We start from the raw sequence: 15,007 nt of genomic DNA on the forward strand, positions 1-15,007 counted from the left end.
GTTTTCTTTGCTTTTGTTGATGTTTATTTGAGACAGGGTTTCTCTGTGTAGCCCTGGCTGTCCTGGAACTCACTCTGTAGACCAGGCTGGCCTCGAACTCAGAGATCTACCTGCCTCTGCCTCCCGAGAGCTGGGATTCCATGCCTGGCCAAAAATTTGTTTCTTGACAATGAAGTGAGATAGCCCTTGATGTCGTCAACAAGCTCTTGAGGTGGCTTCGGAAGGCCTGTCATAGTCTGTCTAGGATCGTTCTCCTGAGAATGTGTTTTCTCTAGAATACTTCTGAAGCCCGTAGCTCTCTGTCCCTGCATTGTCTGTCCTGTCCCTACACCTGTCATGGTGCAGTCTGGGAGAGAATTTGGGATTTCTAGGTGGGGCTGTGCTTTCTCCTTAGACCCTCTCACTTCCCTTGCTTCAGCTTTCCACAGAGAATTACTAGTTAATGAATTAAAGCGGTTGGCAGCCAACCCTCAACCTGTAGTCTCTGCCTTCGGGAGACTAAGGCAGGTCTGTCTCAAAAGAACAGAATAGCAAAAAGGCGAGCTGTCTAGCCCCAGACCACTCTTCTTAAATCTTTTCTTTTAAAGTTATGTCTTTGCCTCTTCCACCTCTCTGTTTCTCTGTTTGTGACTATATACATTCACACATACACACACACATATATATATAGGTATATATGTATATGTGTGTATGTGTATGTATATATATATATGAATGTGTGTGTATATATATATATATATATTACATTTCTTTTATTTTTTATGAATACACTGTCACTGTCTAAAGACATACAGGAAGAGAGCATCAGATTTCATTACAAATGGTTGTGAGCCACCATGTACCATGTGGGTGCTGGGAATTGAACTCAGGACCTTTGGAAGAACAGTGAGTGCTCTTAACCACTGAGCTGCCTCTCCAGCCCTTTTGTTTCTCTTTCTCCCATCATTCTTCTCAGGTCTGTTTCTTACCTCCCACTGGGTTGCAATATGTGTATCCATGTGTGTGCACTTAATCACACTCAAATAAATGTAGTTGTAAATCTTTTTTTTAAAAATCTTACATCAGAATAATTACTTTTACTTTTAAACTCAGCCTTACTCAAAATCTTAGGACATGCATGATATTCTTTGCTAGAATGTACCATTCGTGGTCCTCTGGTCTGTCCCCACTGGAGTCCTGTCCCCTCTGAAGGTGCAGGAGCCTAATCTCAACTGCCCACTTGCACTTGGCATCCTGGTCTTTTGAACTCACACAGGAAACTGCTTATTAAGTTCCGCTTACAGCAGCTTAAGCCTTCTCTGGCTTGCTGCTCCATACTTTTCCAAAGTCCTTCCACAGAAAGTTCCCAAGACCTAAGATCCACACTGCCAGGTCACAGCCACATCCCTCTTCTCTGGCACCAGTTCCTTTGCCTTGCTGGGACAACATAAATACCTTACGTGACCGATGTGAAAGAGAGAGGGTTTACTTTGGCTCATGTCTTTAAGGTGTTCAGTCCTAGTCATTTGGCCCCATGTACTTGAGCAGAACATCACTGTAGACGGGAGCCTCTGGGCTGTAGGAGAGAGCTGTTCACCTCACGGCTGACAGGAAGGAGGAAATGAAGCAGAAACGGGCCAAGGGGAAACACACACACACACACACCCCACATGACCTCCAAGGACCAACTTCTTCCAGCTAAACCCACCTCCTATAGTTTCTAGAACTTTCTAAAGCAAAAGGGCATTTGCCATTCAAGGTTATGCATAACTATGGAGCTGAGGAGTCACAACTGTGCAGAGCACCAGAACCCATGGAGAATCCCTCTAGGGGTGAGTTTGGGGATTCCCCTGATGGGACAATGTCAGCAGATAGTTGAGTCAGAAGAGGCCAGCTGACGTTTCTCCTTATTGCAGGGCTCAGTTCCTGAGCTGAAGAAAGAGTGAACACATCTCCTGCATTGACTTGTCAGTCTCCCTGTCTTTCTTTCTGTCCTCACTCCCATTCTCTCCCAAGAGAACAGCCTGAGCAGGGAGCCCTTGAGTCTGATCCCAAGAGCCCACTCAGGTGTGGTGGCTCATTCACACTTAGGTGTGAAGGCAGGAAGACAGGAGGAATTCAGGGCTATCCTCAGCTCTATAGTGAGGATAAAGCCAACCTGGGCAACTTGAGACCCCCATCTAAGAGAAGAGAAAAGAGTCCAGGACACAGTGGCCTATACCTGTGGTCCCCCCAAAGCACAAGAGACGTAGGCAGGAGGATTGCAATATGAGGCCAGCCTGAGCCACATATCAAGACCCTGCATAAAATAATCAAGGTTTAGGGATACACGTTCCTGGCTGAAGCCCTTACCTGACATGCAAAGGCTAAAGGTTCAGTCCCAGCCCTGGAAAGGAAGAAAAAGCCTGGCAGGATGCACACTCCTGTAACCTCAGCATGTAGAAGGCAGAAACAGGAGCTTACAATGACTTTGAAGTCTTCATTTGTCTGGTTAGCAAACTCCAGGCCAGCATGGACTACAGAGCAAGATCCTGTCTCAAGGAAAGCTTTGGTGGGTGGGGTGGGAGTGGGGCTTGAGGTTGCATAGATCAAGTAAGGAAACATGCTCACATGACAGTAAGGTGAGTCATAGACCCCACCCCCACAGTAGCCACACTCAGCCTAGGCAGATAGCTCACTCATGGAGCATGAAAGTGTGAGGGCCCGAGTTCAACCTTCAGCACCCACATCAAAAGCTGGGTGAAGTGGCACGTGCTTCTAATCCCCCAGCCAGGAGGATCCCTGGGGACTCTCTGGCCCGCCAGCCTATGGAACCTGGGAGCTCCTGGCCAGCCAATGAGAGATGCTGTCTCAAAGGCAAGGGAAGGCTTATTGAGGAACATCACCCAAGGTTGACCTCTGGCCTATGCACATGCTCATGTGCACACACGTGCACACACGTGCACACTCAATGTGCACACAAACGCCACACACATATACACACACATGTACACGCACAGGCACATGAATCCACACCTCTCTATCCCTTCACTTCCATTTCTTTCGTTTGTTTTTTGTTGCTGTTTTTCAAGAAGGATCTCTTGTAGCCCAGGCTAGTTTCAAGTTCAAACTGTAGCAGAGGCTGGCCTTGACCTCCTGTGCCTCCTCCACCACTTCCCAAGTGCTGGGATTGTAGATGAACACCACCAATCTGGCTCCCATTGCTTTTACTCTGCCTGTGGGGCTCACCAGCGTGAAGGCTGCAGCCTATGGAGGGCTGAGTGTGTTCCTGCCTGCTCTCTGTGAGCTCACTCAAGTCCACAGCCACTGCATTAGGAAGAGACAACTATTCAAAGGAGCATGCAGCCGAGACTCAAGCTGAGTATGGGCGCAGGCTTACACACTCGGGAGGTCAGTCCTGGCCCCAGAGTACATTGTGGCTATCACCCCTACCACAGCATGTCACAGTGGAGGCCCCAGATTTTGGCACACTGTTACAGGGGGAATGAGGAAATCTGTTTTAACTGTTAGTTGGCTGTGTATCTGAATTTCTTGGCATTTGGGAATCCTCCCTGGTTTCAGGATATTCTTTGTTCTCCATTTAGCTCAGTCTGGGCAGCTCACCGTTAGATCAGAAGTTCCCGTCTTCACAGGCCTGGGTAGTAAGAAAGGAAATTGCTTCTTGCAGAGTGGCAGATAAAGTTACTTCATGGCAGGATGTTTCTCCTCAGGGCCTCCAGACTGAGGCTTAAGAGGTGGCGAAGGGAACGTGGTGGATGTTCCCATGCTTGGACCATAGGCAAGGATGCAGAGACTCAAATAGGCATCTGCCACAGCGGGCAAGCACGTGGTGGGCCTCTGCCAGCCTGGTCCACTTCTCTGCTTCTACGTCCCCAGGGGAGAAGCTGCTTGAAGGGCAAGTGATCCAGCTGGAGGACGGGACCACTGCGTACATTCACCAGGTGACGATACAGAAAGGTGAGGCGCCCCAGACACCCATGTGGAGGGAGGTCTGGCAGCCCCAAGTGCCCTCCATGGCCACAAGCTCCAGAGGAGGACTGGCATTGCTCTCCTTGCAGAGTCTTTCTCCTTTGAAGATGGTCAGCCCGTGCAGCTGGAAGACGGCAGCATGGCCTACATACACCACACACCCAAAGGTGGGCCCGTGGGCATCGTGGCTGGTGGGGAGGGAAGAGGCTTGGGGTGAGCACAAGCACCCTCTTCCCAGAGATAAGACCCAGCTAACCTGGAGAACAGCCTTGCATAGCTTCCCTGGGCAGACCACGGGCGTGGGGCAGGGAGTCTTGACATCAGCGTAGGTGCTGTAGGCGCTGGTACCTTGTCACACCAGGGGAAGGACACTCACTCATCTTTAACAGTAGGTGTAGTGACCATGGGAGCTCCTAACTACTAAAGAGTAAACGCTTAGGCTGGGTGTGCTGGTCACGCCTTTAATCCCACACTCAGGAAGCAGGGCAGGAGGATCTGTGTGAGTTCGAGGCCAGCCTAGTCTATATAAGCGAGTCTAGGACAGCCAGGGCTCTGTTACACGGAGAAATCCTGTCTCGAAAAAGTAAAAACCAACCAACCAAATAACAGACAAACAAACAAACAACCAACAAACAAGGAAGAGAGGAAGGGGGAGGGAGGGAGGGAGGGAGGGAGGGAGGAAGGGAGGGAGGGAAAGGAGTGATCATTGTCTGGCCGCAGTCTCTGTCAGTGTGGGAGCATACACAGCAGAACAGAGTCAGACAGCCCTGCCCCCTGCAGCTCAGCTGTGATGGGTGAATGGCACACTGAGCAGAACCAGAGTGAGCGCCTCTGAGCAAGGGTGGATAGACTCACCAGGGGCGGCTGTGTGAGCTGCTCCCCCTTCTGACCACGCCTTTTTGCACAAGAAATTTTATGCATCCCTAGATAATATAGTTATGTAAAATTGCTATACAAATACCAATAAGAATCATAAAGAAATTTACAACTCTTGGCCTGGAGAGGTGACTCAGTAGTTAGGAGCGCATACTGCTCTTACAGGAGACCCAGGCTTGATTCCCAGCACCCACAACCAGGCGGCATACAATGGCCTGCAGCTCCAGTTTCACAGGATCTGGTGTTCTCTGGCCTCCTCAGCCTCCTGTACACAATGATGCACATCAACTCACACAGGCACTCTTACACACGCATGCATACATTTTTAAATCCTAAAACGCCAAGTTCTTTGACAGTTCCGCCTTCACTGTGATTGAAGACAAATACAGATTCACATGCTGAGGTCTCGGCTAAATGGGCCCCAGGATGATGACAGATGCGAGCTGTAGAGCATCTTCAACAGTGCAGACCTGACTGAAGCTCAATGCCCCATCACATTGCGCAGTGACTGATGGCAGCAGCGTGTTTAGAGCCATCTCACTATCCTATCCCAGACCAGAATTCACTTAACAGTTTTTATAAAATTCAAACTGGCAATCCAAACTGCAGGTTTTTTTTTTAATTAATTAATTTATTTATTTATTATATACAAGTACACTGTAGCTGTCTTCAGACACACCAGAAGAGGGCATCAGATCTCATTACAGATGGTTGTGAGCCACCATGTGGTTGCTGGGATTTGAACTCAGGACCTCTGGGAGAGCAGTCAGTGCCCTTAACTGCTGAGCCATCTTTCCAGCCCCCAAATTGCAATTTTTGTTGTTGTTGTTGTTTTGTTTTTTCAAGATAGGGTTTCTTTGTATAGCCCTGGCTGTCCTGGAACTCACTTTGTAGACCAGGCTGGCCTCGAACTCAGAAATCCCCCTGCCTCTGCCTCCTGAGTGCTGGGATTAAAGGTGTGCGCCACCACGTACAAAAACTGCAATTTCTAAAAATCAAACCTATAGCATAATATAGCCCAAAGGTAGACTGATTTGATTCTTGTTGAGCAATGACTTTAGGAAAATACTATATTATTATTTTCCATTAAACAATAATGATTCTGTAAGAGTAGAAAGTGCGTGCAAATAACACAGAATCAGATCTGAGGTGTTTCAGTGGTGGTTGGTTTGTGTTGTGTGGCTTGTTAGCATGCAGAATGCAAAGTGTGTGTACCATGTTTAGAACTGAGGCTGAACACGTGAGGTCACATGACACAAAACTAGCAGCCCCTCAGAAATACCCCAGGTTCACTGAACATTTTGTTTTGCATCAGTTTTTAGCTGATGCCCATTCAGAGACATTCAGGGATGCCCAGCTTTTCACAGCTCCAACATCCCATTGAATAGAGCCACATGGGGTCACTTATCCACTGTCTAAGCATCGGGAGCTTAGGGAAGAGGAGTGGCAGGGTAGGACCGGCCAGTGCGGGGAGGTAACCTTTACTGGAGCAATAGGGCTGGGAGACCCAGCAAGGAGATGAGAGCCAGGGCCAGGGTGAGTCCAGCCCATCAGAATAGAGATTTGGGTTTTCATCCTAAGACTAAATGATGTGGGGTGAGGACTGGCCAGTGTCTGGGCAGGAAGCCCTTGGGAGAATCTGGTTAGTGTGCCCTGGGAGGCCTTGTGCTTGTGAGAGGCAGTCCTAGTTGGACCAATGAGAGGAAGTCACCACAATGAGGCCCCCTGAAGAGACTTCGCACGGCTCCCCTCTGGTGTACTCTCTGATCATCATCTAAAGCCAGGGTCTCAGCTGAGTGTCCCCGCGTGCTATTAGGCCTAACCTCGTGTGCCCTGTAGAGGGCTGTGACCCCAGCGCCCTGGAAGCTGTCCAGCTGGAAGACGGTTCCACTGCCTACATCCATCACCCTGTGCCTGTGCCGTCGGACAGCGCCATCCTGGCTGTGCAGACGGAGGCGGGCTTGGAGGACCTGGCAGCGGAAGACGAGGAAGGCTTCGGCACGGACACAGTGGTGGCCCTGGAGCAGTATGCCAGCAAGGTGAGAACCTGGCTCCGCCACTTGCCCACCACCTCTTGGCGCTACCAAAACCCTACTTCTCTGGCCAAGGGTAGTGGTCCATGCTAGAATCCCAGTCCTTGGCATGTGGAGACAGGAGCTTAAAGCCATCTTGAACCACACAAGATCCTATCTCAAACCAAAACAATTTCACTCTCTAGAAAACAGTGGTGGGTCTGTGCTTGGGCTCATTCTGGGCTACCCTGGCCTCAGCCCATCTGCTCCAGCTCTTCCTCAGCCCATCTGCCCCCGCGCCTCCCACTGCTCTTCTCTCCTTTCCCCCCACTGGGGCCAGACAGACAGACAGCTGTGCACTGACCCTTGTTTTGCCCTCTGAGAAGGGAAGGCTGCTGTAGGGACAGTGGTTTCTGAGTGGCAGGAAGTGAGCACCAGCCACCTCAAGCTGCAGTGACAATCCTCTGCTCATTGGGAAAGCTCTGCCTGTGCCTTTTCATTAGTTTTCCCATCCAGTAAAGTAAGATGCCGCTATATTTATTGCTTCTCTGAGACTGACTTAGACACTGGGGAATAAAGCCAGCAGGCAGTGAGCAGGCCTGTGCACCAGAGCTGCTGGGGCTCTGGGAAAGGGAGCCTGATGAGAGGAGCCCTGGTTACCTGCTGAGGACAGAGACCTGTGAGTCAAGGCTAGACCACAGAGCCTTGGATGGATGGGGCAGAGTTAACCAAACACCAATTAACCTGCAAGCCGGGAGGGTTTAGTTTTCTAAGTTTCTTAGTTTTCCTCTAAAAGAGGAAATTTTTATGTCTCTTCAAAAGGAAGCACAAAATTTACTACAGGCCCCTCTGGCTACACCTCCAGCCCCTGTGCCGTAGGGTATGTTTTTTTTTTTTTAAAGATTTATTTATTTATTATATGTAAGTACACCATAGCTGTCTTCAGACACACCAGAAGAGGGCGTCAGATCTTGTTACAGATGGTTGTGAGCCACCATGTGGTTGCTGGGATTTGAACTCTGGACCTTGGGAAGAGCAGTCGGGTGGGGTGCTCTTACCCACTGAGCCATCTCACCAGCCCCTGCCATAGGGTATGTTAAAGGCCAGATGTGAAACAGAAAGAGAACTAGGCTTTATCAAAAGCAAGAGCCTCGAGGTCAGGGCTGGCTCTGCCACCGCCTACTCCAGCCGTGGGTAAGAGCTCAGTGGAACCAGGTGATTTCAGAAGTCACTTCCACCTGTGACTCCAGCCCATGATCATGGTGCTTGCTCCGAAGCAAGGTCTCCTTTGAGGAGAAGAAGACATGCTGATCAGCCCCAGCATCCTAGGTGTATGGTCAGCAGGGGTTCTAACTCAGCCTAGCTCAGGGCAACCCTGCTACCCAGGAGATTCTGCTAGATACCCCGAATACCCAGCCTCCCTGCTCCATCAGGGCTGCACCATCAGGACTTCATGTCAGCCTCGTGGAGTCTGCTAGCTGTCCCTGTCTAGATGTGTATCTCTGCCTCAGGTGCACTCTCTCACACACATCATAGATGTATGTTTGTATATATCTATGTATATACATATGTGTGTATACATACACACACTAATAAAAATCAATTTATCAAAAGGAGTTTCAGTTTTGTCCCCTCCCTTCCAGAACCACCTGAGTCCAGCCTTTAGCCACAGGAGCTATGCTGTGGGGTTTGGATGAGTGTTTGAACCCTTAGTTCCCAGTTGGTGACACTGGGAACTTTTAAAAGGGGCAGCGGGAGGTGTGCCACTGGGTGTGGCCTTTGAGATTTAAAGCCCCTCCCATGCCACTTTCTTTCTTTCCGGGGGTTTTTGCTTGTGCTGGGAAACTGAGCTCTCTGCTTCTCTGTTCCTGCCCCGTGCAGGGTTAATTCTGTTCTTCGGGTCTTAGGCTCTCAGCTGGGTCTTGTGTCCTCCCTTCTCATCCCCTCGGGAGTACATACAGCAACACTAAGATGGTTGGTTTTTGGTTTTTGGTTTTTTGGTTCTTCGAGACAGGGTTTCTCTGTGTAACCCTGGCTGTCCTGGAACTCACTCTGTAGACCAGGCTGGCCTCGAACTCAGAAATCCGCCTGCCTCTGCCTCCCAAGTGCTGGGATTAAAGGCGTGCGCCACCACATCCGGCATTGTTTTTTTTTTTTCCCTCAGGTTCTGCACGATAGCCCTGCTTCCCACAATGGCAAAGGGCAGCAGGTTGGAGACCGAGCTTTCCGCTGTGGCTACAAGGGCTGTGGTCGTCTCTACACCACTGCCCATCACTTAAAGGTAAGGCTGGCAGGTGGCTTTGAGCCCCGCCTCTTCCCTGTAAGACTGCTCTGGCGCCACCCTGGCCCCTCCCCATGTCACCTGCAGGAGGGAAGATGCACATGCACAGAAGTGTCCACATAGAAAGCTGGGACACAGAGTGTGGGAGGGAAGAGAACCAGCGGACTCAGCCAGTCCCATCCCTGAGCTACGGGTTTGCTTTCCCTCGCAGGTCCACGAACGAGCTCACACAGGGGACCGCCCATACAGGTGTGACTTTCCCAGCTGTGGAAAGGCCTTTGCAACAGGTAACATATCTGGATGAAGGCAAGGTCTGAAACCAGTTGACAGCAAAGGGTTCTAGATCTACTTGGGGACCTCACAAAGGTGGCCAAGCACAGACTGTGCTGTCCCAGAGAGACCACTGAGGTGTCTCTGAAGGACCTTTGGAAGAGGCTGGGGCACAGGAGAGAGGCCTGTCTCTTGTATCAGCTCTGGCAGCCACCAGCTGTAGGCTGCTGAAGCCTGTGGCTTCTCTGGCTTTGTTTGCTCTGGGAAACAAGGGCCCTCGGGCTCAGCTTCTCTAGGCTCCCTCTGAGATTCATGCTCTGGAATGTCTCCGTCTGGCCTTACAAAGCGTCCCAGGGCACTGTGGGCTTTTCCTTGGCAGGATGGGTCAGGGGCTGTCCTGGGCCTGTGGAGCATCCTGGAACATCACTTAGGATAGAGAGCCTCTAAGGCAGGCAGGCAGGGATGAGGCTTCGCTGACCACTCTTCTTATATCACACCACACATGGACAGGCTATGGGCTAAAAAGTCATGTTCGTACTCACACGGGTGAGAAACCATACAAGTGCCCAGAGGAGCTGTGCAGCAAAGCCTTCAAGACCTCAGGGGACCTGCAGAAACACGTGCGGACCCACACAGGTAGGCTGGGCCCTGCTGCCCCATCCCCAGGGGCTCACTCTGCTTTTCAGATTGAGGCCCAGAGCCCAGAGCTGTCCTTTCTTGCTCTGGCCCTCCTGAGCTGTCCCTCAATCCCCTGTCTGCACAGGTGAGCGCCCATTCCGGTGCCCTTTTGAGGGCTGTGGCCGCTCCTTCACCACATCAAATATCCGCAAGGTACATGTGCGCACCCACACAGGCGAGCGGCCCTACACCTGCCCCGAGCCCCACTGTGGTCGTGGCTTCACCAGCGCCACCAACTACAAGAATCATGTGCGCATCCATACAGGTGGGCCAGCTGGTGTGTGAGGAGCCCCTCCCCAGACCCCACCTCCCCCTTCTGTGGGCTTCTGATCGGGGACCTCTCAGCTCCAGCCTTCTCTGCCAGCCAGCCACTCCAGGCTGGGCAGGGGTGGGTACCCCAAATGCTGTCTCACCTACCATGAGCAGTGCCCCATTGGTAGCTGGGTCTAGTCCGACAGTCCTGTTCGCCTCTGTAGAGTAGGACAGCTCCTAGCCGCACTTGGATGGAAATGTCACCTGTGTCTCCTTCAAGCATCTACTCTGCACGTGACTCTGGGGTCCAGTCTCCAGTGCCAGCCCCTGTCTAGCTTCCCGCCATCTCTCAGCCATTTCTCCCATCCTGACACTGTGTTCTTTACCCCACTGTCTCTCCTCTTATGCCTGCAACTCTTAGCCCCGTACCCCACCATTGCAGTGTCTGCCCTCACTCCCCTTCTCTAAGTGCCCCTTACTCTTTCCACCTTGTCTCTGGGTGCGGAGGTCCCAATCTCGTGCCCTCCTGTCTTCCACAGGCCATCTTCCCCAACTCCTGCCCCCAAGTCTCAGTTCTCAGCCCTTTCCCCTGGCTTTCCTGTCACCAGTCCTGTCCCCAACCCTATCCCCTTAGCTTCCCCCTTGCCAGCCCCAGTTCCCACCCCCCTCACAGCCCAGTGTCCCCAGGGGAGAAGCCATACGTTTGCACGGTGCCAGGCTGCGGAAAGCGCTTTACGGAGTACTCGAGCCTGTACAAACACCACGTGGTGCACACACATTGCAAGCCCTACACGTGCAGTAGCTGTGGCAAGACCTACCGGCAAACCTCCACCCTGGCCATGCACAAGCGCAGCGCACACGGGGAGCTGGAGGCCACGGAGGAGAGCGAGCAGGCCCTGTATGAGCAGCAGCAGCTGGAGGGTGAGGGAGCAGAGAGTGGGAGGCAGGGCCACAGAGCCTCTCCGGACATCTAGCATCGAGTAACAGTCTAGGCTCTCTTTTCCTAGCCGCCTCTGCTGCTGAGGAAAGCCCCCCACCCAAACCAACCCACATTGCTTACCTTTCGGAAGTGAAGGAAGAGAGCAGTGCCATCCCAACCCAAGTAGCCATGGTGACGGAGGAGGATGGGCCCCCTCAGGTGGCTCTGATCACTCAGGACGGTACCCAGCAGGTAGAAGCCCTGGGGATGGGTGGAGCAGTCTCCCAATGGCCCCTGAGGTCCTCGGCCTCACCTCCACCCAAGCACCTGTTTTGCCTTTATGGGCTTTAGAGAGCTAGATCTGAGGGGACCAGTGTGTCACCCAGCCCTGCTCCTCCCAGTGTCCTCATCTGAATGACATGCCTGTGCTTAAGTGGGGTCACATCAGGTCTCGAGGATCTTGAAGTCAGAAGTCTGCCAGTGTTGTGGCCACAGAGTACCTTGCCCCTTGGCCATACCTCATTGTCTAGTGTGCCTCTTTCTACTAGGGTGAAGAGGAAGGCACGCTAGGTGGAGGCCCTGACCTGCATGCAGGGGGTTACAGAGGCAAAGTAGTGGGAGGTGCAAGTGCCAGAGAGAGGCCTTGCTGCTGCTTCTGTAGCCGTGGCCCTGCGCTGTGCCAGTGCCCAAGCCCAGTGCTCCCACCCCTGACTCCAGCTCATGTCCCTCCTGTCTGCAGGTCAGCCTGTCCCCAGAAGACCTGCAGGCCCTGGGGAGTGCCATCAGTGTGGTGACACAGCACGGCAGCACCACCCTCACCATCCCCGGTCATCATGAAGAACTAGCCACATCTGGCACACACACGGTCACCATGGTCAGCGCTGATGGCACGCAGACTCAGCCCGTATGACCAGGCACTTTCCTTGTTCTCTGTGTAACCTTGTCATGGGGGTCAGAGGGCATTACATGCACAGACCAAACCATCCAAGATTTCATGAGACAAAGACACCATAAAAGTCTCCCTGCCAGGCCTAGTGGTATGAGCCTGTAGTTGTAGCTAAGGCAGGAGGACCACAACTTTAAGGTCAGTCTGGGCAAAGCAAAGTATGGGGTACAGCTCAGTCATAGAGCTGCCATCTGGCATGTGTGAAGTCCTAGGTTCAGTTCCCAAGACTCAACCACCCAGACTATTTATTTATTTATTTATTCATTATATGTAAGTACACTGTAGCTGTCTTCAGACACTCCAGAAGATAGCATTATAGATGGTTGTGAGCCACCATGTGGTTGCTGGGATTTGAACTCAGGACCTTTGGAAGAGCAGTTGGTGCTCTTAACCACTGAGCCATCTCACCAGACCCCAACCTCCCAGACTTTAAAGTCACCCCTCAAAGGCCAGGTGTGGTGGTACACACCTTTAATCCCAACACTCTGGAGGCAGAGGCAGGAAAGCATCTGTGAGTTCAAGGCCAGCCTGATCTATATTATAACAATTTCTAGGACCACAAAGAGAGACCATGTCTCAAACAACAAACAAATCCAGTCCCCTAGGGCTGGAGAGATGGCTCAGCGGTTAAGAGCACCGACTGCTCTTCTGAAGGTCCTGAGTTCAAATCCCAGCAACCACATGGTGCCTCACAGCCATCTGTAATGAGATCTGATACCCTCTTCTGGGGTTTCTGAAGACAGCTACAGTGTACTTACATATAATAAATAAATAAATTTTAAAAAACAAAAAAATAAAAAACCAGTCCCCTCAGCAACCTTCATCCTTAAAAGCCTTTGGCAGGCAGCTCCAGGCAGCGTATCTGCCATAGGTGTACTCCCTGCGATTTGGAACTAAGACAGCTCCGGGTCAGCCTGGACAGCTTACTCAAAAACACAAAGCATGGGAAGGACTGGGTGTAGCTTGGTGGCTCTGAACACCAAGTCCCTAAGTTCAGTCCCCAGTGCTGTCTCTACCAACCTGACAGCCTGCAAGAAAATCGTGCAAACTAAAGAGAAAAATGCAATCACAATCACCTCCACAGCGCAGTGACCTTGTCCGTCCCGTCTGTGCTGCCCCAGCCATGGAGCAGGTGCAAGGTCTTCTGCTTCTGTGTCTCCAGGTCACAATCATTACCTCTGGGGCCTTGGTGACTGAGGACTCAAGCGTGGCGTCTCTTCATCACCAACAGGTGGCGCTGTTGGCCACAGCCAACGGAACACACATCGCAGTGCAGGTGGGCTGAAGACTGGAGGGAGAGGGAGCCTGAAAGGGAGTGGGGGTGGGGGGCGTGGGCAGTGAGGGAGAGCTCAGGCCCCCTCTGCCTATACAAGGAGACTGGGGAGTCCTTCACCTTGGGGTGGCTGAGGCAGCACCTGTGCTTCACGCTTAGTCTCTCCACCTGGGAGACAGAGAAGCTGGAGCGAATCCTCTCTAAGGCGTTTTCCAGCCAGTTGCTGTTCTGTGAGCCAGCTGATGTCTAACACAGAGTAGCCTGTGGTCTGCCCAGGACGTGCCTAACAGGGCTCTTTACCAGGGAGTTTTCCTCTAGTAGAGCCCTAATAAGAAAGAGCCTTTAACCCCAGCACTTGGGAGGCAGAGGCAGGTGGATCTCTGAGTTTGAGGCCACTCACTACAGAGTGAGTTTCAGGACAGCCAGGGCTACACAGAGAAACCTGTCTCGAAAACCAAACCAACCAAGGGAGTGGGTGGAGCACACAGGTCTGTGGGGTCTGGAAGGGAGGAACTGACCTCTCCCCCTGCTGCACCTCTCCACAGCTGGAGGACCAGCAGACCCTGGAGGAGGCCATAAGCGTAGCCACTGCTGCTATGCAGCAAGGGGCTGTGACCCTGGAAACCACAGAGAGCGGCTGCTGAGCCCAAGAGGACCAGCTCCCACACCACACTGGAGAAGGCTCCATGCTCACAGGCAGCCCTGCCTCCGGGGCCCCCAGCCACAGCTGACCCCAAGAAGATGGCCGCATAGGCCTCAGGGGTGATGAGGCAACAGGAAAATGGCCTCTAGTGGAAAGGTCTGTGGGCTACACCCAAGATGAGGGCCAGGCAGCAGGCAGTCGACACTGAGCTTGGTCACCAGGCTGCCAGACACCTGCGTCCCTCCCTTGGCAGGATATTATTCCTGCTCTGTCCACTCCCTTCCTCAGGGAGGTGGTGACTAGGTGGACGAGGACTGGCCTCCACCCTGGCTGCTAGTACCACCAGGGGAAAGGCCGACAGCTTTCAGCCCAGCGCCTCCCAGCAATAACCGTCTCCTGGGGCTACGGTGGCCAAGATGCCTAGCCACTTGGCACCAGGGACTTCCCACCACCACAGTCAGAATTAATTCCTCAGGGGCCTGTGGCTGGAGTGAAGGTGCCTCTTCGCTTGTCTGTGGCAGAGAGGCAAGCGAGTGGCCTGTACCCAGACTGCTGGGGACTGGGTTTCATTTGTTTTGTGGTTTGGGTTTTTAATCCTATTTTGATAATTTTTTTTCCTGCTCTGGGTGGTGGTGGCAAACGGGCGGATGAGTATTTAATAAAAGTTGCAAGTTTCCACCTGGGCTCCTCCATCATTTCAGTGCTGGTCCCTGGTGGCAGGGCTGGCCAAGCTCCAGCCTGCTTTCCTAGCCCTGCGTGGCCTCAGCGCCCACCCATGCAGCAGGTGGCTCTCCATGGGTCCAGGCAGGAAGAGGCCCTAAGAGAGGTGAGCTCTGGGACCCGCTGGTAGGCTTTTGCCCACACCTACGCCAAACAGGACCCGAGTGGCTGTGCTTCTTCCTGGGCTGT

The 15,007-nt window shown here is 52.4% G+C and overlaps 1 protein-coding gene across 6 annotated transcripts in view; it reads left to right on the forward strand.

The window, feature by feature from the left end:
* The window catches only part of Zfp523 (zinc finger protein 523), a 28,691-nt gene extending 13,915 nt beyond the window's left edge, over positions 1–14,776 (forward strand). For 3 of the 6 annotated variants that reach the window (NM_001357995.1, XM_017317409.2, NM_172617.3), the window contains 12 exons: positions 3,856–3,936; positions 4,038–4,115; positions 6,664–6,863; positions 9,001–9,117; positions 9,329–9,404; positions 9,898–10,023; positions 10,151–10,330; positions 11,005–11,238; positions 11,325–11,488; positions 11,976–12,140; positions 13,345–13,458; positions 14,001–14,776. In NM_001357995.1, the coding sequence (NP_001344924.1) occupies positions 3,856–3,936; positions 4,038–4,115; positions 6,664–6,863; positions 9,001–9,117; positions 9,329–9,404; positions 9,898–10,023; positions 10,151–10,330; positions 11,005–11,238; positions 11,325–11,488; positions 11,976–12,140; positions 13,345–13,458; positions 14,001–14,099 (1,634 nt within the window). In that variant the 3' untranslated portion in view covers positions 14,100–14,776. Of the gene's footprint in view, positions 1–3,855; positions 3,937–4,037; positions 4,116–6,640; positions 6,864–9,000; positions 9,118–9,328; positions 9,405–9,897; positions 10,024–10,150; positions 11,239–11,324; positions 11,489–11,975; positions 12,151–13,344; positions 13,459–14,000 lie in introns of all 6 variants that reach the window. The other 3 variants (XM_030249689.1, XM_030249690.1, XR_385316.4) reach the window with 2 other exon arrangements.
* Positions 14,777–15,007: the final 231 nt, after the last annotated feature.

Source organism: Mus musculus, chromosome 17, assembly GCF_000001635.26.
Source record: "Mus musculus strain C57BL/6J chromosome 17, GRCm38.p6 C57BL/6J".
NCBI lineage: Eukaryota > Metazoa > Chordata > Mammalia > Rodentia > Muridae > Mus > Mus musculus.